The following is a 22877-nucleotide window of genomic DNA, read 5'->3' as shown; positions in this document are numbered from 1 at the left end:
GGGGGGGCTGAACTAGGTGATGGGGATTAAGGAGGGCACTTGTGATGAGCACCAGGGGTTGTATGGAAGTGTTGAATCACTATATTGCACACTTGAAGCTCATATTACACTATGTTAACTAGCTGAAACTTAAAACTTAAAAAAATAAGAAACTGAGCCCTGAGGAGTTAAATACCTATTAAGAGGTGGCAGCAGAGTTTGAAACCAGACCTTTATTCCCTGAGTTCTTAGTAAAGGAAAACTTTAAAAAGTCTCTAACCATATCTGATACCGCCTGACTTACTACATAAATTAATAAACCAAATACTTGATTTCAGATTGTAAATTCAACTGCCATAAACGCTGTGCAGCAAAAGTACCAAGAGACTGCCTCGGAGAGGTTACTTTCAACGGAGGTAAAGTTCTTTTTCTTAATTTCCATAAAAGATCAGAAAAGGTCACAATTCTTTTATGTATTATCTTTGTATAGAGTTATATTTGCATATTTTATTTTGTTTACTTTGTTTCTTTGACTTTTTTATTTAATAAGCAAATGCAAACATCAGTAAAGGTACATTTTTATTAGTCATTACACCTTCCCATTTTTCCTTTAACCACCTACCACTTTGTAGTCTCATATTGCCAGTGGTACTGCATATTCTCTTCCATCTTAGACAAAAAAGACTTACTTTAACACCCTGCTGTTGTCCCTAGGGGTTTTTATAGTTCTAGTACTTAACCGACTGCCTCTGTGTACCAGGCACTCTTCCACACTCTACATATATTGACATTTAAACCTAAGAACAGCCCTTTGAGTTAAGTACTTACAGATGAGTAAACTTGGGCAAAAAGACATTAAATAACTTGCCCAAGAAATGTAGCCAGAAATTTACAGAGTTAGGATTTGAACCCCTATGGTCTGGCCCCTGAATCCACAGTCATTAGAACACATTGTACTGCTTCACTGTCTCTTTCTCTATCAGTCTTTCCCTAGACATTTTCCCTTGCGTGCTGGGTTTCCCCCCCTCTTCTCAAGATTATATTAATTGAAGTGGTTACCTTTTTGGAAGGAAGAAGTAATGATTCTAAGCATAATTTTTCATTAACATTTGCATGACTGGTAAAAATTGAATGTAAGTAGTTCTATAGGAGGAAAAGCATAAGGAACAGAAATTAAATTTCTTGGGGCGCCTGGGTGGCACAGCGGTTGAGCGTCTGCCTTCGGCTCAGGGCGTGATCCCGGCGTTACGGGATCGAGCCCCACGTCAGGCTCCTCCACTATGAGCCTGCTTCTTCCTCTCCCACTCCCCCTGCTTGTGTTCCCTCTCTCGCTGGCTGTCTCTATCTCTGTCAAATAAATAAATAAAATCTTTAAAAAAAAAAAATTAAATTTCTTAAGATTCTAACGTTTAATGGCATGTTTTTATGGTTGCTGTTTAACACCATTGATAGCATGATTGGTTTTCTTACTTGGGTTACTCTGAATAAATGCATTTTTTCTGTAGACCAAAGTCTTCTCTAAATTTATGGTCATGTCTTTTTGTACTTTTTTACTGTTTGATAAATGGATATCAAATACTATTAATATTGATTTTAAGGTACATTTGTATACTAATGAATTGAACATCTTTCACATGTTGACTGGTCACTTAGGGTTTTTTCCTGTGTAAATTACCTTTTCCCATGTTTTGTCCATTTTTCTGTTTGTTATTGATTTGCAGCGCGTTGTTGATAATTCTACCCAATAATTCTTTGTCAGTTATACTTGACACAAATACCTTCTTTCAGTCGTGGCTTATCATTTTTTTAAGTAGCTCTATTGAGATAATTTTTGTACTTTACACATTTTGTTTATTCACAAAGTTAGGCAGCCGTCATTACAGTCCAATGGTGGGACATTTTCACCACCCTGAAAAGAAACTGCGTACACTCTAGTAGTCACTCCTCACTCTTCCCCACCAGCCCTGGCAGCTGCTAGTCAGGTTTCTATCTCTACGGGTCTGTCTATTCTAGATGTGTCATATAAATGAAATCATGTAATACGTAGTCTTTTGGGACTGGTGTCTCACATAGCTTGATGTTTTCAAGGCTCATCCATGTTGTCACGTGTATCAGTACTGTCTTCTGTTTGTCATGAGTAACATTCCTCTGCATGAATGTACCACATTTTATGTATCAGTCAGTGGACATTTGAGTTATCCACTTTGGGGCTATGATGAAGACTGCTGTGAACGCTGGAGTACAGTTTCTGTGGACATATGTTTTCATTTCGCTGGGGCAGATATCTAGTTGTGGAATTGTTGAGTCATACAGTAACTCCGTGTTTAACGTTTGGAGGAGGACTGCCAAACTGTTCTCCGGAGCAGCTGTACCATTTTGCATTCTCGCCAGCAGAGTGTGAAGATTCTGACGTCTCTGCGTGCTCGCCACCACTTGTCACTGTCTGTCATTTTGGCTGTGTGTGTGAAGTGATAGCTCGCTGTGGTTTTGGTTTGCATTTTGCTGATGGCTAATTGATATGCACATCTTTTCACATACCTGTTGGCCATTTTTTCATCTGCTTTGGGGAATATCTATTATTCCTGTCCTTTGCCTATTGAACTGGTTATTTGTTTGTTTATTATTGAGTCGTAAGAGCTCTTTAAATATTTGGGATATAGGTCTCTTATTTGATATATGTAAATACTTTTCCCCTTCTTTGGGCTGTCTTTTTACTTTCTTGTATCATTTGTAGCACAAAAGTTTTTAATTTCAATCAAGTCCAGTTTATTTTTTCTTTTGTCACTTAGGTTTTTGGGCTTCACATAACCTAAGGTCACAAAGATTCACTCCTGTGTTTGCTTCTAAGAATTTTATGGAGTTAGCTCTTACATTTAGACCTGTGATCCACTTTAACTTTTGTATTTGGTTTAAGAAAGAGGTCCGGTTTCACCTTTGTGCATGTAGATATCCAGTTGTATTAACACCAGTTTTTGAACAGACTGACTTTTCTTTCCTCAGCAAATTGCCTTGGACCCTTGTGGAAAACCAGTTAGCCCAACATGCAATAGTGGTGGCTAATCATCTCCTTTGCTTTTAGCATCTTTTGTCATAGATTTAAATTCTAATTAATCAAATTAATTTTCTCCCTTATGGTGTGTGACTTTTATATCTTCCTCAAATACTCCTTTGTCTTGAATCATAAAGATATTTTCCTAGATTTTCATTAAGAGTTTTAAAGCTTTTCTTCCCACATTTAATATACTCTTTCTATTTAGATGTATTGATCTCCCATTAATATAAAACTCTGAATTCGCTTAAAACTTTGCCAGAACCTTCCAGTCTGGGAGCGGATACAGATATGCCAATGGATATTGATAGCAGTGACATGAACAGTGACGGTAGCCGGGGCTTGGATGACACAGAAGAACCATCTCCTCCAGAAGATAAAATGTTCTTCCTGGATCCATCCGATCTCGATGCGGAAAGGGACGAGGAAGCTGTGAAAACAATCAGGTAGCGCATGCGCATGGCTATGCCGCAGGCCGTGGCCGGTCGCAGGGCCAGTCCAGGCGCTCCCTGGAGAAAGAATCTCTTTAAATGGAACCTAAAATGTAATTTAAAATCCAGTTAAATTGTTGCTAATTCTTTTACATGCACCACAGCATTCCTGAAATAAATTATATCACTTGCCATCCACTCAACATGGGAGGCTGTAAGAATCCTCCTTTTCTTGAAGAGAAGAGTGCTTTATTTAAATGTAGCCTAGATGTGATCGCTCACTGTGGAGCAGCCACCACCGGGTGTCAGAATTGAACTATCAGTCAGAGCAGTCCGTTTCTCCATATAGGCAGATTATCAGATGCTAGAAATACCGGTACAGATGTATACCTATGGACGTTGCACAAAGATGATGGTGATGAACTTGGGAGCGGTTTTCAGATTACTATGGTTAATTAGACTATTAGTACTTTGTAAAAATGCTATTGGATTATAAAACTTCTAAATACCCCCTTATATTTATAGAAATTCAGTTTTTCTATATACACAGCTGTATAGGATGTAGTACTTTGTAATAAAATGTTAATATTTTGGCTGGTTTTGTTTTTCATTGGCAACCAGGAGGTATTTAGAGAAAATGGATCATTGATCAGTCTCACATGGCTGAGTGGTCATTTATTCATTTTGGCTTATCATTAGATTATAGCTGTTACTATCATTCTCATTCTGAATTAAAACTTAATGTTTACCCAGTTCGGAGACTATCAAGAGAACTTAGCTAGCCTCCTAACCATGAATACTTCATAATTTAAGAGAAAATATTTAACTGAGACTGAAATTGAAAAACCACATGTTTTTCACACATAACCCCCAAATTGTTCCTCTAGCTATGTTGTCCCTGACCCATGTTGCAGTATTACTTGATTTGACACCGTGCATTATTTTTATTTTCTTAATTGTTATCTGTAAATCATTTTCCTTTCAGTGTCTTCTAGAAATAATTTTTGCTAACAACATGAATAATGGAATTTGACGTTTGAACCACGTAAATTTGGGTATAGGTGTACTTACTTTTTACCTCGTTATGAATTTACTAATTAACCATGCTGCCTAGGGGAAAAGAAACTTTCTCAACAGCAATCCCAAATGAGACCCTCTCCCAGGCTTCACATCTTCCAGTTAGGGAGGATTCTTTCTGCTCTGTGCATTGTTTTGTGTTATGACCCTTCAAAAAATACTGATGACAAATAATGAGGACTTGCAGTATTATCTTAGTCTTTTATAAATCAACTGTGTATCATCATAACGTGATCATTTTCTTAAGCTATTTCTAAGATATTTTGAAAAATTTTAGCTCAGTTATCTTAAAAAAGGCTGATGAGTTTATAGTATTTATATGATTTTTTAAAAAATTGAAATTATCAATATTTTGTCATAAACTAAATGTTTTTTAGTCCATCAACAAGCAGTAATATTCCGCTGATGAGGGTCGTACAGTCCATCAAGCACACAAAGAGGAAAAGCAGCACGATGGTGAAGGAGGGCTGGATGGTCCATTACAGCAGCAGGGACACCCTGGTCAGTAATCACGGGCGTCATAGTATGGCAGTGACACTTGGTTATGTGCTTTACTTTATGCATTTTTAAAATCAAAATAAGAATGAGATATATCTTCAGACATTTTAGTATGCTGGCACTATAGTTATGTTTGTAAAGAGTTTTCAAAAGGCAGAACTTTTGAAATATTTTTACAAACTAGTAGAGCAGTAGAGATTCAGAAAGCATCTGGGGATAAAACACCAAATACAAAATCTGTGAAAGAAATAATTGGTAAGATGGACTTGATTACAGTTAAAAGCTTCTGCTCTGCAAAAGACAGTGTCAAGAGAATAGACAAACACAGAGTAGGAGAAAATATATGTAAAAGACTTCTGATGAAAGACCATTCTCCAAAATATACAAAGAACTCTTAAAACTCAACAGTAAGAAAACAAACAACCCAATTAAAACATGAGTCAAAGACCTTAACACATACCTCACCAAAGAAGATATACAGATGGCAGATAAGTTCCATATCGTATGTCATCAGGGAAATGCAGATTAAAACAGCAGTGGAATACCACTGCACACCGACTGGCATGGCCGAAACCTGGAACACTGATGACATAGAGGCTGGCAAGGATGTAGAGCAACACATGCTTCATTCATTGCTGATGGGAATGCAAAATGGCGTAGACACTTGGGAAGACAGTTTGATGGCTTCTTACAAAACTGAGCGTACTCTTACCATATGATCTAGCAGTTGCACTCCTTGCTTTTTACCCAAAGGATAGGAAAACTTACGTCCGTACAAAAACCTGAATATGGATGATTACAATAGCTTTATTCATAATTGCCAAACTTGGAAGCAACAGGGTGTCCTTCAGTACGTGAATTGACAAATAAACCGTGGTACATCCGTCCAGACAGTGGACTGTTATTCAGTACTAAACAGCACTGAGCTATGAAAAGACAGGAAGGAATCTTAAATGCATATTTCTAAGTAAAAGAAGCCAGTGTAAAAAGGCTACATACAATATGATTCCAATTATATGACATCTGGAAAAAGCAAAACTATGGAGACAGTAAAAACAATCAGGGGTTGGGTGTAGGGAGCAGGTAGGCATGAATAGGCAGAAAGAACACAGAATTTTTAAGGCAAGGGAAATACTCTATAAAATACCATAATGGTGGAAACCGGTCATTATACATTTGTCCAAACCCGTAGAATGTACAACACCAGAGTGAACCATAATGTAAACTCTGGACTTTAGGGTTATGATGTGTCAGTAGGTTCATCAGTCGTAACAAGTGTACCACTCTGAATGAGGATGTAGATAATGAGGGAGGCTATGCATGTGTTGGGGGGCTGGGGGTATATGAGAAATCTCTGTACCTTCCCTTTAATTACTCCATGACCAAAAATGGCTAAAGTCTTCATTTTAAAAAATAAAGAGACATGTAAAAACACATGTCAAAAAACAAAAGCAAAGACAAATGACAAACTGGAAAAAGTATTCTGAAGTCATAATTTAGACAAGGATTAATTTCATTATATGTAAAGGATAACAACCAATTGATCAGGAAAAGACCACAACACAGTCAAAGAATGGGCAAAGAGTATCAACAAAGTTCACAGTCAAGGACGTACAAATGACTCTTTAGACATAAGAGCTTGATCTCATTTTTAATGAAAAGTACCATTTAAAATTTTACTGAATTACCAGCTTTTATTTATCAGTGTAGCTAAGATCAAAAAGTTTAGTAACATAACTACATTAGTGAAGGTTTGAGTAAAGAGGTACTCATGTTGCTGATGAAACTATAAATTGGGTCAAATCTTAGGAAGGGTGATTGATACTGTCAAGCAAAATTACATGTGTGTGTATCTTTTGACCCAGGGAGCCAGATTAGAAATGTAGCCTATAGGTGAATTACCTATCTGCGCATGTGTACCACATATGTAATTTAGTGTGCATGCATAAAATTCTCTAAAAAGATTGCTGGAAACCTACTACCATTGCTTACCGGGAGTAGGGTGGGAGTGGGATGTGAGTGGTGGTGGGAGTATACTTGTCACTCTATGTCCTTCTTATGTTTGCAGAATTTTGACACTCGTGAATTTTAAACCTATTCAGAAATACAAACTTATGAATAGAAATGAAAGGGAAAGGAAAGATACAGGTACTTTGGAGGAATCGTTATTTTTATACCTCAGAGTTTTATATCCTTTATTTTATAGAGAAAGAGGCATTACTGGAGACTGGACAGCAAATGTCTAACATTGTTTCAAAATGAATCTGGATCAAAGTATTATAAGGTAAAGATTCCACGTTTTGAAAAATCTGTACATTGAAATATTGTATATTTTCCAAATATATTCAAATATTCATTAATTATTATATTGGCATATACCTACTACAACTCTGCCTAATACCATGTATAGAAGTCAGCGTTAAGTTCCTTGTTAAAATAATTGTCCCGCACCCCCTCACAATAGCCCCGCTACCCAAGGTGGTTTTTTGTTGTGTGTTCCTTTGGTTTTGGCCTGCTTATCAGCTTGCTGCCGATTGCCTTTGGATGCTCTGATTTAGATCGGGCAGGTTAGTAAGTGCCACGATCATTGCCTGTCCGGAAGAGGCCAGTGTGGTGTTTGATGTTCTCCACTGCCCCATTTTATCTTAGGCCCTGATGCCCAAAAGCTGCTTCTTTGCCTTTGTATGGTCTTCTTTACTTGGCTTGCTCCACACTTTGTCGTGTCACAGACAGACACCAAACAAAGTTGTAGAGTGTAGCAGTTATATCCTTAAGAAAGCGAATAGAAACTAATGACTTGATTTGATCTGGTTGGGTTCTTGTAAATAATGGGGGTTTTTTTGTTTTGTTTTTTTGTTTTGTTTTTGCATTAGGAAGTGGATACATGTAAATACTTGTTACATTTATGGACAGAACCACACAGAATGTTTGAACAACCTATACTAACATTCTACTTTTGCTCTTATTTTTGTTTTATTCTCCTGAGGGCTGTATCTTGCAGATAGCCGCTAGCAGAGAATTGTTGAGTTGATTTAATGATGATTGGAAGTGACAAGTATTGAATATAGGGGCAGTGACCCTCCACGATCCTCTCCTTCCTTGTAGTCTAATGACCTGCTGCAGGCCTGAACCACTGGCTTAGCGATTATACTCCACGCTCTGCCTTCGGCTTTGCTGGGCAGGCAAATCATTCAGGGCAGATGCTATCGTAAGACCTGACCGTGTGTTCCATGTACCACATACTTGGGTTCATCTTAATGCATTCATTAGAAACTCATATCTCTGATTGTTTAGTGTATTTGAAAATAAAAACAAAGATGTATTCATAGTTTTTAATGCCTAATTTTTTACTTCAGGAAATTCCACTTTCAGAAATTCTCCGCATATCTTCGCCACAAGATTTCACAAACATTTCACAAGGCAGCAACCCACACTGTTTTGAAATCATCACTGATACTATGGTGTACTTTGTTGGGGAGAACAATGGAGACAGCTCCCATAATCCTGCTCTTGCTGCTACTGGAGTTGGAGTTGATGTAGCACAGAGCTGGGAAAAAGCCATTCGCCAAGCTCTCATGCCTGTTACCCCTCAAGCAAGTGTTTGCACTTCTCCAGGGCAAGGGAAAGATCACAGTAAGCAATAACCTTGTTGATGGCTTTTTTCCCTCTGGTTCTTAAGCAGTTCGTGTGTGTGGTTGTGTTTCTGTATGTATTTCTTTCTTTTTTTTTTTTTTTAAGATTTTATTTATTTCAGATAGAGTGAGAGAGAGCATGAGCGGGGGTGGGAGGGAACAGAGGGAGAAGCAGACTCCCTGCTCAGTCCCAGTTCTGAGACTCCAGGATCGTGACCTCAGCCAAAGGCAGATGCTTAACTGACTGAGCCACCGAGACGCCCCTCTGTGTGTATTTCTAATGTTCACTTTAAGCTTCATCTGTACTAACCAATATTGTTAGTTAATTCCTTTATATAGTTATGTTAGTTATAATGTATACATATAATCCCCAGAGCTAGGTTCCAGAGTCAGTCTCCCTACATTCAAATCCTGGTTCTGCCAACCTGTTAGATGATCTTAGGCAAAACCTTACCTCTCTGTAATAGTACCTACTTTATGGGGTTGTCAGCATTGAAGGCAAGAGAACCAGTGATAGAACAGTGTTTGGTGTCCGTGAACTCTCATTGGATTCAGCAAACTGCTACTGTTTTGCTTCATAGTGGGATATAAACAGGTGATGAAGTACTATGGTTCATGTCATACTTGTGAAATCTGTGAAGTCAGATATGCTATTTTTCTTTTAACTGAATTAAAACATTCAGAAACACCAAAAAAATTATTGAAACATGTTCTTTGCACCAATAAAATTTATAAAATAAAACCTAAATTTGATGAAGGATCAAGTGAAAGCCATAATATGATGTCACTTTTATGCTATTGATGTTATAGTATTTATGGGGAGACATCATTCATTAGAAAATTAGACAAATAATATTTAAATCGAAATAGTTCCTAAAAGGACTTTATTTCAGTTCACCTGTATTATTTCATGCACCTGTTCTTGGCATTATGCTAGACTCTGAGCTAGAATACAAAAGAAACACAGAAATTAAGGGGGCTAGGACGTACCACCGTTAGTGTTAAGTAGTAGCATAAAGCAGTAGAGCGCAGACATGAGTAATGCATTATTTGGCGGGGGGTGCAGGTGTGGATAGGAGGGGTAAGCAGAGACTTCATGATAGGAAAAAATCTGATTTGGACCTTGATCTTGGGTCTCAAGTAGGTTAGGATAGGAGAAATTAAAGGGAAGGGTGGGGGGGGGTGTTACTCGAGTTAAGGAGCCTGCTATGACCAAAGGGATGAAAGTGATGGCTGTGAGTATGTCTGGTGTTTAATATTGATTCTTAGGGGGTGAGTTAGATGGATATTTACAGTGCTTCTCAAGTTTTGGGGGATTGTAGACAGAACTCTGATATCGTAATTAAAGCCATGGACCTTTTCCCCCAGAAAATAATACAGGGACTTAAACACAAATGTTGTGTATAACTGAATATAGGGACCTTCTCCATTTTCCAGCCCATCCATGGACCTCCTTCCTCGGGTTAGGAGTCTCTAAAAGCAGAATTGCAGAAGGGTTAAGAGTGAGCGAGGGTGCTAGAGAATGATAGCACAGTCGCCGCTTACTGGCTATGTGATCTTGGTCTCTGCAGTCGCTCATCTAAAGTGGGAATAATCATAAACGTATATAATGCACTTAGCACAGTTCCTGACATATTAGTAATACTGTCACTGGGTTGTTGGCTGCTGCTTTTCCTGGAGTGGAGTTCTGGGAAGCAATAGAAAATATAACTAGGTGGAGCTAGACAGTGGAGGCCTCTGAAACAAAATCAGTATTGACTTACACTAGGAAAACGGAATGACTGAAAAACAAAGCTTTAGACACTTTAATATAGTTGATGCTGTGCCTTTTTTGTTCATTAATATTTAATATTTGAATTATTTAAAATATTTTTAAGATTGACAATATTTTTAAATGCAGTCTTTGATAGTAATGTTACTTATTTTTGATATATGCTTACATTTTCTTGTTTTAAATTTTTATATTTGGGATCATAAAGGAAATTTCACATCTTGCTTCTTTGAGTTCTCTCAGAGATTCTAGATCTAGTCTCTTACTCACTTTCCATGTGGCCCTTTTCTCTTTTTTGTCACTTACTTCCTTTGCTTACCAAAGTAATATAGACATATAAACTTTACAGTAAAATGGAATATAAAATGAGGAAGTCCTTCCTGTACACTTGTAACACACCCCGTTATTCCTGCTCCTCTCTCTCCCCCCTCAGAAAACCATTAACAACAATTTGGTGTATATTTCTTGTATCTCCTTGGTTTGGGGAGAAGGGAAGCTGTGACTATTTAATTTATTTAATTTTAACTTATTTAATTAATATGTATCATATATATTTCAGTGTCAGTATGTAGATTTATCTGATTTTTAATTTTTTTATTAAAGTAATGCATGCTTTTTATGTTTTAGAAAATGCAGGCAGTATAGAAGTATATAAAGACTAAAGTCTTTGTTCTCCAACCCTTACTCTCTCATTCACCAGAAATATCATATACTCTTTGTTTTTAATTCAAATGCTGTTGCCTTACAACTTGCCTTTCTGACTTAATATGCCATGGATAGCTTTCTAGCTCAGTATGGATAGCTCTACACCATTAAATGTTTAGATAGTATTTCTTTGTGTGGATGTATCATATTTTATTTGACCAGTTTCTTGTTGATGGGTTGGTATCGGGTGTATGGATAAATTTTTTTAAAGAACATAATTATATTAACTGTACGTTAGCCCGTTTTTAAAATTTAATATGCTGTGGGCATTCACATGTCAGCAAATGTTAATATTAAATCACATAACAATTTTCTCATACATCATTCTTCTGTTTTACAGAAGATTTATCTACTAGTATCTCCGTATCTAATTGTCAGATCCAGGAAAATGTGGTAAGTAAAAATTACAGTTAAAGTGTGCAAATTGGGTAATTAAAATAGGTAAAATAAGATGTGAAAATCTTATTAGGGAAGCAAGTTCAAGAGACAAAAAACTCTTGGGGCGCCTGGGTGGCACAGTCGTTAAGCGTCTGCCTTCAGCTCAGGGCGTGATCCCGGGCGTCCTGGGATCGAGACCCACATCAGGCTCCTCCGCTGGGAGCCTGCTTCTTCCTCTCCCACTCCCCCTACTTGTGTTCCCTCTCTCGCTGGCTGTCCCTCTGTCAAATAAATAAAATCTTTAAAAAAAAAAAAGACAAAAAACTCTTAAATACAGAGAACAAACTGGTGGTTGCCAGAGGGGAGTTGGGTGGGGGATGGGTGAAATAGATAAAGGGAATTAAGAATACATTTATCTTGTTGAGCACTAAGAAACATTTAGAATCACTATAAATCACTGTATTGTACACCTGAAACTAATATAACACTGTATGTTAATTATACTTGAATTAAAAAAAAGTTCATAGGCCAAAGTATTGAGCACCTGGCCTAAAGACACCGGCTAGATTTTGTGGCTGATAACTACTCTAAGGGATTCTGCTTTATGAAGGAAGCTAAGGCAGATGTTTTAAATTGTGAAAATAAAGATAACTTTTTCACAAGTGATAGTAGACTATTACATAGTGATAGACTAGTGCAAAGAGAAGGGAGAGATTACTTCTTGCTGGGTCAGCAGGGAAAGCTTCCTCAAGGAAGTGAAACCTGAGCTGTGCCCACCAGGGTGGAAAGGAATTTCGGCTGAGAGGATGAGGGCGGGGAACAATAGTTCATGCAAGTTCAGGGACCAGGATGGGCAATTAGAGGGAAGCAGGACATACAAGACGTTTAAGGAATAGTGAATAGATGGAGTTTGGCTGCTGTATGTAGGTACGTATTGGGGATTATGACAGGGGTCAGCATACTTTCTATAAAGGAATAGATAATATTTTAGGCGTTGGGGACCATACTCAATTACTTGACTCTGCCATGGTAGTGAGAAAGCATCCATAGGAATCATCCTAAAGGAATGAGCATGATTGTGTCCCAGTATAACTGAATGGACACTTGAATTTTCTATCATTTTCACGTGTCAAAAGATACTATTATTATTTTCCCTTTTTTTTTTTTAACCATTTAAAATGTAAAGTCTATTCTTAGATCAGGAGCTGGTACAAAAAGAGCCAGCAGGCTGGATTTGGCCTACAAACTAATTTGCCAACCCTGGATTAGAAAGAAAAAAGACTAGGGGCACCTGGGTAGCGTAGTCATTAAGCGTCTGCCTTTGACTCAGGGCGTGATCCCGGCGTTCCGGGATCGAGTCCCACATCGGTCTCCGCTGGGAGCCTGCTTCTTCCTCTCCCACTCCCGTGCTGTGTTCCCTCTCTCGTTGGCTGTCTCTCTGTCAACTAAATAAATAAAATCTTTAAAAAAAAAAAAAGAAAAAAGACTAGAAAAAGTCATAAAATAATTCATTGGCTATATATAAATTTCTCTGATAAAAATCTCGCCATCTTCCACTTGGGGCATCCAGCTGTAATACCTCTGTAGCATACAGATGTTGGCTTTCTAAGATTGCAATGAAGAGGGGATATCCAGTGTCGTGTTACAGGGCATAGAGGGTTTCAAGGAGATGTAATCTGTGTATGTCTTGTCGTAGTTGGTAGGTAGAGTAGATACCAGATTCTTGGGGAGGGAAAGAGGGACATAACACAGACATGAGATCACTAACTTTGAAGGATCCACCAAGAACTTGAGGGACATGCCCATTCATAGCTGAGAAGGGAGAAGGTTCAGAGCTGGTCTTTGTGAAAAAAACCTTTTCTAGCAGTTATTATTTGACTAGTGGATGTTCCCTCATCTAATTTGATTAGAACCAAAATTTCGCTGGTTAAACAAAAAGTTGATTAAAGTTGGGAAGCCTATAAAAATGATTCTTATAAACCTTAAAATGTTCATTATACCTTAAAACATGCATATATGCACACTGGTTGATTTGCTTTTGTCACAGGGCTGAGACTTTAAGTATGGATCTGCTAAGTAGAGTTCCCCTTTGTCTTTCTTGCTTCAACCACATCTGTAATGAGTTCTGATGCTGATCACCCCAATTTCATGCAGACTGCACAGGTTCAGCGCTCCGTTCGTAACAAGGCTGCCCTCGTTTGAGACACCAGCCGCAGGTGCAGGAGCCCCCAGCTCACCCATACTTCTGATGAACTGGCTGCAGAGTCCGAGGGTTCCCACACTGAGGTTCAGTAATTCACTAGAACGACTCAGAACCAGGAAAGTGCTGGACTTATGATTACAGCTTTATTATAACAGATAAAAATCAGGACCAGCCAACCAAAGACACATATGATGCCGTTTGGGAGAGTTCTGAATGTAGAGCTTCTGTATTCTGTCCCTGAAATCGGGACATGTGGCCTTACAGCACACTGATCTGTCACCAGCCTGTAATGTTACCTGGGCCTTAGTGTCCAACGTTTTTATTGGAGTTTCATTAAGTAGGCATGATTGACTGACTCACTGGCCACATGATTGAACTCAGTCTCCTACCCACCTTCTCCTCCCCTGAGTTTGGACTAGTTCAAAGCCCCAACACTCTAATCACGTGCTGGGTCTTTCTGGCGATCTTCCCCCATCCTGAATCATCTGCGTTAGCATAATTCGGGTGTGATCCAAGGGACTCATGAATAACATAACATAAGATACTCCTATGACTTGGGAAATTCCAAGGATTTAGAGTCTCTCTCTTAGGAACCAGGGACAAAGGCCGGTCAAGTTCTTATTATGCACTCTGTAATTTCCAATTTTTGTTTCTTTAAAGTAGAACCAGGGGTACTTACGAAATATTCTGAGAAGAGAATCCTCATTTCCACAGTCTTTGGTATTTATTTTGCTCACAAATAGGTTGACAGCTATTGTTGGCATCTCACCCTTATGGAGTTATTTTTCCTTTTTTTTTTTTTTTTTTTTTTTTTTTTTGAGTTATTTCAGAGAGCACAAGCAGGAGGGGCGGAGGGAGAGATAATCTCAAGCAGACCCCACACTGAGCGCAGAGCCCAATGTGGGGCTCGATCTCACTATCCTGAGAGCAGGACCTGAGCCGAAACCAACAAGAGTCAGATGTTTAGCTGGCTGCACCATCCAGGTGCCCCCTTTACGGAGTTTCTAAAACAACTTCATTTTCATAGCAATCTCTCATGTTTCATTGACTTACATAGTACACATATTTAATTTTTTGTAATTAAAGTATATAATCTATAACAAGTACATTTGGTGTAATGGGTTTGGGAACAAAATCAGTTTTAAGAGTTACTCATTGGGATACCACACCCATTTTATTAGGCGACTGTAGACATCAGTCAATATAATCTTTTCAGAGGGAATGGAAAGTACATGTTCTGGTGAGTTAGTAAAGAAAAGGTGTTAGGAGAGCCTCTACAAATAAGCAGTACTTATTTGACCCTGATATGTCCTGAATTATTTATCTTTTTAATAGATTTTTATGTTTCCCTAATACATCATAAGCCTCTTAAATTAGCTACCTCTTACAGAGTCCTCTCTACAGTTAGGGCTCAATAAATGTTGAAGACAATAATAAAATCACTGACATACTTTATTTTATTTTATTTTTTTTAAGATTTTATTTATTTATTTGACAGAGACAGAGACAGCCAGCGAGAGAGGGAACACAAGCAGGGGGAGTGGGAGAGGAAGAAGCAGGCTCATAGCGGAGGAGCCCGATGTGGGACTCGGTCTCCTACCCACCTTCCTCCTACCCCGGAACTCCGGGATCACGCCCTGAGCCGAAGGCAGCCGCCTAACGACTGCGCCACCCAGGCGCCCAAAATCACTGACATACTTTAAATTAGGAGGGACCTAGAGATGTAGACCAATACTTTTTTACATATGAGAAAGCCAAGTCCCAGGGAAGTCAACAATTTAAGATTACCTAATTTCGAGAGAAATTAGGAAATCAGATTTATAGATTTACTGATTTTTATATTGCCAGGCCCTGGACTTGACCCTTGGTATATATCTTCATTTAATTTACTTAAAAATCCAGTGAAATGGATGTTATTATATCCCCTTTACCGTTGAGAAATTGAGGTCCGTGTGATTCTGTTTATTTAATTGAGTTACTGCCATGAGACAGGCGCTGGCGGGGAGTGTAACACTGATGGAGATGGAGCGCCTGATTTCATGCAGACTGTGGCCCAACCCAGACAAGGGAGCCCCTGATTGGAGCACTCGGGAGGGGACTGGAGAGCGCCCGCCAAGAATATTCCCACAGCAACAGCAACAGCGAGCACCAAGAAGGGAGGGAGGGAAGAAGATTGGGGAGGGATCCGAGTTACAGACTTTCTCACACGTACGCTTTTCCTCAGGCTTTCAAAGTGAGCCTAACCTCAATATGCATCTTCTGAGTTTTTCTCTCAAATCAAAGATAGCAAATCTTTTTAATGGTGAAATAGGTAAAATTTAGTTAATTTTTTATGTTAATTTACTTTTTACAAATCATTACTAAGGACAAGATTTTCTCTTATTCAAATCATTTTTCCCCCAAAGGCCTTCTTACAGAATCCATTATTCTTGCACATTTAAGAGTCATAGTATTAAAATTGGGCTTTTCTAGGACATGGAAAGTCTGTGTTCATAAAATATTTGTTAGGAAACTTGGCTGCCTCTCTCATAAAAACAAAAATGTGTTCAGTGTTAGAATGAAAGGACTCAGAGATGTTGACAGTGTTGGCTGGAGGGAAATAATGCTGCTTGCTCTTTCCTAAATAGGACATTAGCACTGTTTACCAGATCTTTGCCGATGAGGTGCTTGGTTCGGGCCAGTTTGGTATCGTCTATGGAGGTAAGCAGCTGCAGCCTGTTGCATGTTGTACATACGCCAGAAAATTGTGAAATTTAAAGACCTTTGTTAGCTGTTGTGTCTTGTCACAATTTTGTCGAGTGGCTTTTTTCTGAAGGGTTGACTTGCGTTCTTTTAGCTCCACCCTTTGTACTGTAACTGAGTATTCAGTCCTTAATCGCAACCGCACACTTTACAGAGTCACAGAAAGAATCAGGAAGTTAGTTTTGCAGTAGTCTTACTTTATCCTTTCTTGTAGCTCACTCCTAAGGATGTTTGTGAGGGAAAAATAAATGGCTTGAAGCTTTTATTGGGCTGTGTGGGCTCATCTACCCAAGGATGTGCCCTACTGGATTTCCAGCATAAATGGCCCCATTCGTCTGCTGTTGGCATGAATGTTGTCTCAGGTCTGAAGACCTGAGATCTCACTGTGACTCATGATATTGGCAGAGTCATTTAAGCTCACTGTGCATTAGTGTCTTCATCTGTTTAATGAGCTAACAAAATTTGACCTGCATAGCTCACAGGGTGGTTAGTTAAGTCTAACGTACGTAAAAGTACTTTATAAGCTATGATCTAAGGCATAAAAGAAATGTTAAATCCTATTCCTCCCTTTCTGACACTCTTTAGTAGTGTCTCCTGGTTGGCCTTTCTGCCTCAAGGCTTGCTCTGCTATGTGGTTAAATAACTGTGCTGACTCAGTGAACCTAAACTAAAACTAATTCATTGATAAGATGTTTCTATCTTGACAGTGTCTGAAGACTAAGAGTAGTTAACTGTCATTTATTTAATAAGGTAGATTATTTTTCAGCAAACAAGTTCATTCATATTTCCTGCCATTTCAAGTAATGAAACTGCCTTTATTAGAGGCAACTATTATTATAGGAAAATGTAATTTATTTCTTAAAATTAAAGATGAGTGAAGGAGAAAGAACAAAATCAGCCAAAGAAAAGATATCTAAGAATAAATACATAATCAGTTTCAGTCTTTGTTCAACTTCCTGATAAAGCTTTTATATTGCATATGAGCTGTCAATTTGCTTTTTCTTTCTTTTCTATACTTTTTTTTTTTAAAAATAGGAAAACATAGAAAGACTGGAAGGGATGTGGCTATTAAAGTAATTGATAAGATGAGATTCCCCACAAAACAGGAAAGTCAACTCCGTAATGAAGTGGCTATTTTACAGGTAAAAAACCCAAGTTGCTTTGTATTGGTTTTAATTTTTGATTTGTGAGTTTTTAAGTGCAAGTATATTTAGCATGCTGTGAAGAAGGCTTGTTTTTTCTGTTTTCATCTTACAACCTTTGGGCTCAGTGGGAGGCCGGTGGGCTTCTACATTAAATCCTTAAGTCTTTTTTTTAAAAAAAGGAAAAATTAAGTTCTAGTAATCTAGGAGTTACAAGAACTGCCATTAGGATAGTACTTTAGAACACATTTTCATCAGTTAAAATCTTTAACAACAACAACAACAAAAGTAAAAACTTATAATTCATCACTCCAGAAGCTCAAAATACTTAGATACTTGTGTCCCCACATTTGACGAGGTCAGTGCTGTGGCCATGCAGTGCTCACAGATGATGGGCTTGGTTATTATAGCAATTGCTATAAAAATAAAGTCTGCTTAAAAATTGTGTACCTTTTCACAGTAGCATTTGATATTTTATTAATTTAAAACTCTAAAGATTTAATTTTATAATGTTTTAGTCCATTAGGTATATTTTTAAAGATATATTGGCAATGACATAACTCCCATTAAATAAATCACTGTTTTTATTTTTATCTAACATTTTTACCTCTTTTGGGGGTCATCCAGAAGAGTAAAATGTAGCTTTATCTTTATTTTCATGAATATCATATAAATTATAATATGCAAATGTCTATTCACTGTGTAGCTTTTGCATAATATTTAAGAAGACACAGCATACTGAACTTAGGCTTCCTTGAAGAAGCAGGTAAGAAACTTACAAACACAGGATTCATTTCACATGTATTACATTATTGGTTACACCAGCAATGACATTTGCCTCCGTGTTTTCAGAGGAGTGATAATCAAAAGATTGTGGTCTACAACCTACCTGTGGTCCCTTCAAGGTCACTTCCTCCTATACAACTACCTTCATATAGAAAATTAATAGCATTCAGACTGTATTAGGATGTGAATATTGGTAGCGATCTTTTTTCGTATCTAATTCTGGAATCGTGCTCACTGTCCAACTAATACACAATAAATAAATATTAAGGATATATTCTTTAGGCTTGATTCATCCTGGTCACTGATCACAGACACATTTCTAAACTACACACTGCAGTTTTTTTGCCCTGTGTTATCAACTGTGGGTATAATAACTAAATTTAGGGATTTCCAGATAATGCACAATGCAACAACGGTAGCACAGCCTTCTGGTTATTTTCACTGATGCAGCTCTGCGGGGAATACAGTTAAGTGATTGTAGTACGTCTCCAAATATACTATTTTCATCTTAAATTTAATACCATACTTTTTGTTGTAGATTGTTTTCAAATTGTTTATATACAAATTTATATTTTTTAATTTAGTCAGTGGCTTACTTTGTGCCAGAAACTGTACTTAATAAGTATTTTTTCTTAACATCACCCAACAGGAAGAGGACAGGTTTAGAGTTTGAATCGAAGTCTCTCTGCAAACCACATGCTCTTTCTACTCTACCACATTGGACCTGTTCTCTGTGTGTGTGTGTGTGCGTGCGCACGTGTGCACACACTTTTGTAAAATTGTGGCTTCATTTCCTTTGCAATATATAAATTCAACAAATTCTATATATAAAGATCAGCTTTAGCCTACTTTGTATATGAATTACATTTCTCTTGGAACAATCAAATGTGGTAAAAACATTTTTTAAAGGAAACGTTTTTCAAATACTCATTTGCTGAAATTCATTACACAAGATTTAGTCATATGAGCATTTCAGCTAGCCTCTTTTACATGGATTAAAAGGAACGTACTGCACTCCTCCACTCACGCACTGCACCCTTTGGTTCCTCCCCTCCCCTCCCTGCTGTGTCATCCTAACTTTCTAGTCTTTGCCCCTGATTCTTCTTGCGTGTAGTCCTCATTAAACGGCCTCAAAGGCTGCCGAACCCCGCCTGGTAGTTGAAGCTGGTACTGTTGGTTCCCTGCGGCTCCGTGGACATCCATGGTTTTCTTCCCCACGTCCTCACCTTTATAAAGAAAGGTTAGGGGGTAAAGACTAAGCATCTTACTGAGACTATTGTTTTGGCCTTTCCAATGGCAGGGAAGAGCAATTCTAGAATCCTTGATAAAGGAGTGACCTTATAGTTTACCCAGGAACATCCAGCCTCTCTTGCATGCTTGGTGATAATCTCTGTATTTCTGTCAGTTTTGTTTACTCATGAATCCAGACTACCGACATAGTACCAGGTGCATAGCAGATACTCATTTAATACTGAATAAATGTGTTTATGTGGGGGATTACCTGTAACATTTTGTTAAATTTTTTACATGGAAATGTGGAATGGTTCCATTTGTATGGTTTCTTAAGGTAATGTGTACTTTGCACATGTGTACATACAGTTACGTAAAGAAAAAGGATCCATGCTTACATGAACTGTAACATGGCACATCTGCTGGGGACTGTGTTGTGGGGCAGGAAAGAAACGGAGGCTTTTTACTTCTGTTTCATAGGGATGTGGTAATATAAAATGTCTTTGCTCTTGCCTGAAGCAGGTGGGTTATAGAGTAGTAATGGGAGAAAATGTATGGCGTGCTCATGGCTCCCTGTGTAAGCGGGAAAATGTCATCAGAAACTTAAGAGGGAAATTTCTGGTTTGAACACTGGGGTATATTCACCATTTTCCCCTTTCTCTTTTTGGAAGTCACCTAAAAGCTACAAGAAAATTGATAAACAGAATTTTTTTAAAAAAACTAATAAAAATAGAAGAAAGTTCAGACCTATAAAATAGGTAGAGGAGTTTTTCCAGAAACACCGGAGACAGAGGCAGGGGTGCATGCAGGAAGAGGCATCACAGTAAGGGCTGTTTTTGCTGGCTTTCTGAGACGTACAGTTGTGACATCCTCCACGTGCCTCCTCAAATAGAAGCAAGCCAAGGGGGTCATGATCTGATAAGATTTAATTTGAGAGAGAACACAGTAAGTGAAGGGAAGAAGGGCACTTCAGTAGTGGAAGCGTGCGGCTCACGCCAAGTAACAGCAGCAGCCTTTATAAAGGAAAACGAGAGAGGAGATGGGGAGATGCTAACAGGCACATCAGTAGTCCTGGCAGATGACGTAGCCCAAACTAGGGACGTGGGAGGCCTAGCCAGTGTAAGGTAATCCAGCCACTTTATACTGAGTGTGTACCCTAAAAACAGAGAACAAAGAATACTTCATTCATTCAAAACAGGATAAATAGTATTCTTTGATCCTAATGCTGTAAAACTAAATTACAAAATCAAAAAACAAAAAGCTCCTATCACCTGAAAGTTTTTTAAATATCTTAATTCTTAAAGAGCAAAATCAAGATTTCGAAGTATTTAGAAAATAATTGTGAATATACTAGATCAGCTTTGAGACTAAGAAAATTTATAACCTCAAATATTTACACAAGAATGAAAATAAATGAATTAAGAATCCAACTCTGGAGGTTAAAGAATGAACAATAAAGGAAAGCAAAAATAAGAGAAATAAGAACATCTTGGGGAGATGAACACAAATACTGAAAAAAATTTAAAGGCATTTTATAGATGCTGCCTTGTCCAACTCTATCAAATAAATCTGAAAACCTGGAGAAAATGATGCTCTATAATTTACCAAGAATCTCCAGAGGAAATAGGACATTTAACAAATAGAGGAAGTTAAGAGACAATAATGTTATAGCATACTTCTATTTTTGTGTGTGTGTCAATTGTTTAGGAGGGGTAGAAACTTACAGCTACAGCATGGGGACAGCCAGCCACACTTCCAGCTCTAAGTTGATCAAAGCTGTGGTACTCTGAATCTTCCCCTGCTCACTGTTATCACACCCATGTCATTTTTACCATAAAATTGTCATTTTTTATTTTGCCGCTTGGAATACCATCTCATTAAATTGTTTTAAATTGACTCGTAAACAGTATTTTGCACTTGCTACTCATTTTTTAAAACACCAGCTATAATTCAGCCATTGAGCTAAAATGACTAAGACAGTCTCTGCTGTCAGGGAACTTACTAGGGTACAGAGTAAGATGCATACATGACACAGTACCATGGGGTGAATACTGCTGCGTGTGGATATAGTGTTAGGTGAAAACTACTGCAGTCATCCCAAAAAGAGGTAATGTGAGCTGAAACTAAAGCCGCTACAGTGGGAATCGAGAGATGATAGCAGATTCAAAAAACATTTTAGAGCTGGTGCTCAACCTAAGCCAAAAAGTTTGTCTTCTTAGCACAATTAGGTACCTATAATAAGGATAAAAGTATAAGAAAAAATATAGTTCTAATAATAAAGAGTAAAAGTTAACACTTGGGCCAATAGAGCATATTTAAAATTGAATAGGGAGAATGAAGCCATATTAGTGAAAATATGAAAGCCCACACAGAGGAATAGATTTATGTCCAGGAATAAAAAGCCACTGAATATTTTTGAGCATGGCTGACTCACGATAATTTGCTTTTGAGGAAGGTTTTTTGTTTTTATGTTTTTAACCAGTAAGATAGATTGCTTTTTTATTAGCAGAAACAGTATCACATTCAACTGTGTATTTCTCCAACCCTGGTAACGTAGTGGTGCTCAAGAAACATGAGATGATGGAGGTTGAGATCTTGGGCCTGAAAGAGGGAAAACCGAACAGAGGTATGATTGAGAATCCAGACTTCGATAAATAACTACCTTAAAACCACCATCTCTTGAGCACATCCCTCCACAGACACAGCCCCGAAGAGCCAAAGCTCTGTGACTGGCTGAAGTTTGATCGGCGATTGGCGCCTCTTGACTTGGCGCCTCTTGACGGACAGCATAAATTAGCATAGTGTTAGAAGACTGAAAAGATGAGAAAGAAAAAATGGTAGTAGTAATAGGACAGAGGCACTCACGTAATCCATTGGGAAGACATCCTTGCCCCTCAGCGCACCCACTGCACTACAGATCTTGGAAAATCCGAATCCATGATCCTGTTGGTTTGCTTTTACTGCTTATTTTTCTGTTTTTCTTTCTATGCCATGTATTCCAGACAAGCACAGTACACTGTTAGATATTTGCATAGTAAAACTGTTTTTCTACTGAAGTTGGTCATGTAACTGTCCTGCAACTCTTCAGAACTTGCACCATCCCGGGATTGTGAACCTGGAATGTATGTTTGAAACTCCAGAGCGAGTTTTTGTAGTAATGGAAAAGCTGCATGGAGATATGTTGGAAATGATTCTGTCCAGTGAGAAAAGTCGACTTCCAGAACGAATTACTAAATTCATGGTCACACAGGTAT

General features: G+C 38.1%; 1 protein-coding gene across 3 annotated transcripts in view; it reads left to right on the top strand.

Annotated features, from left to right (window-relative positions):
• PRKD3 (protein kinase D3) overlaps nt 1-22877 on the top strand; it is an 84935-nt gene that overhangs the window by 53443 nt on the left and 8615 nt on the right. For all 3 annotated transcript variants that reach the window (XM_040623104.1, XM_040623103.1, XM_040623102.1), the window contains 8 exons: nt 3291-3474; nt 4914-5037; nt 7241-7318; nt 8391-8667; nt 11483-11535; nt 16351-16423; nt 17501-17607; nt 22712-22873. In XM_040623104.1, coding sequence (XP_040479038.1) covers nt 3291-3474; nt 4914-5037; nt 7241-7318; nt 8391-8667; nt 11483-11535; nt 16351-16423; nt 17501-17607; nt 22712-22873 — 1058 coding nt within the window. The remainder of the gene's footprint in view (nt 1-3290; nt 3475-4913; nt 5038-7240; nt 7319-8390; nt 8668-11482; nt 11536-16350; nt 16424-17500; nt 17608-22711; nt 22874-22877) is intronic.

Source organism: Ursus maritimus, unplaced genomic scaffold, assembly GCF_017311325.1.
Source record: "Ursus maritimus isolate PB19 unplaced genomic scaffold, ASM1731132v1 scaffold_6, whole genome shotgun sequence".
In the NCBI taxonomy this organism is placed as follows: Eukaryota; Metazoa; Chordata; class Mammalia; order Carnivora; family Ursidae; genus Ursus; species Ursus maritimus.
This window is presented reverse-complemented; position numbering and strand designations above follow the sequence as displayed.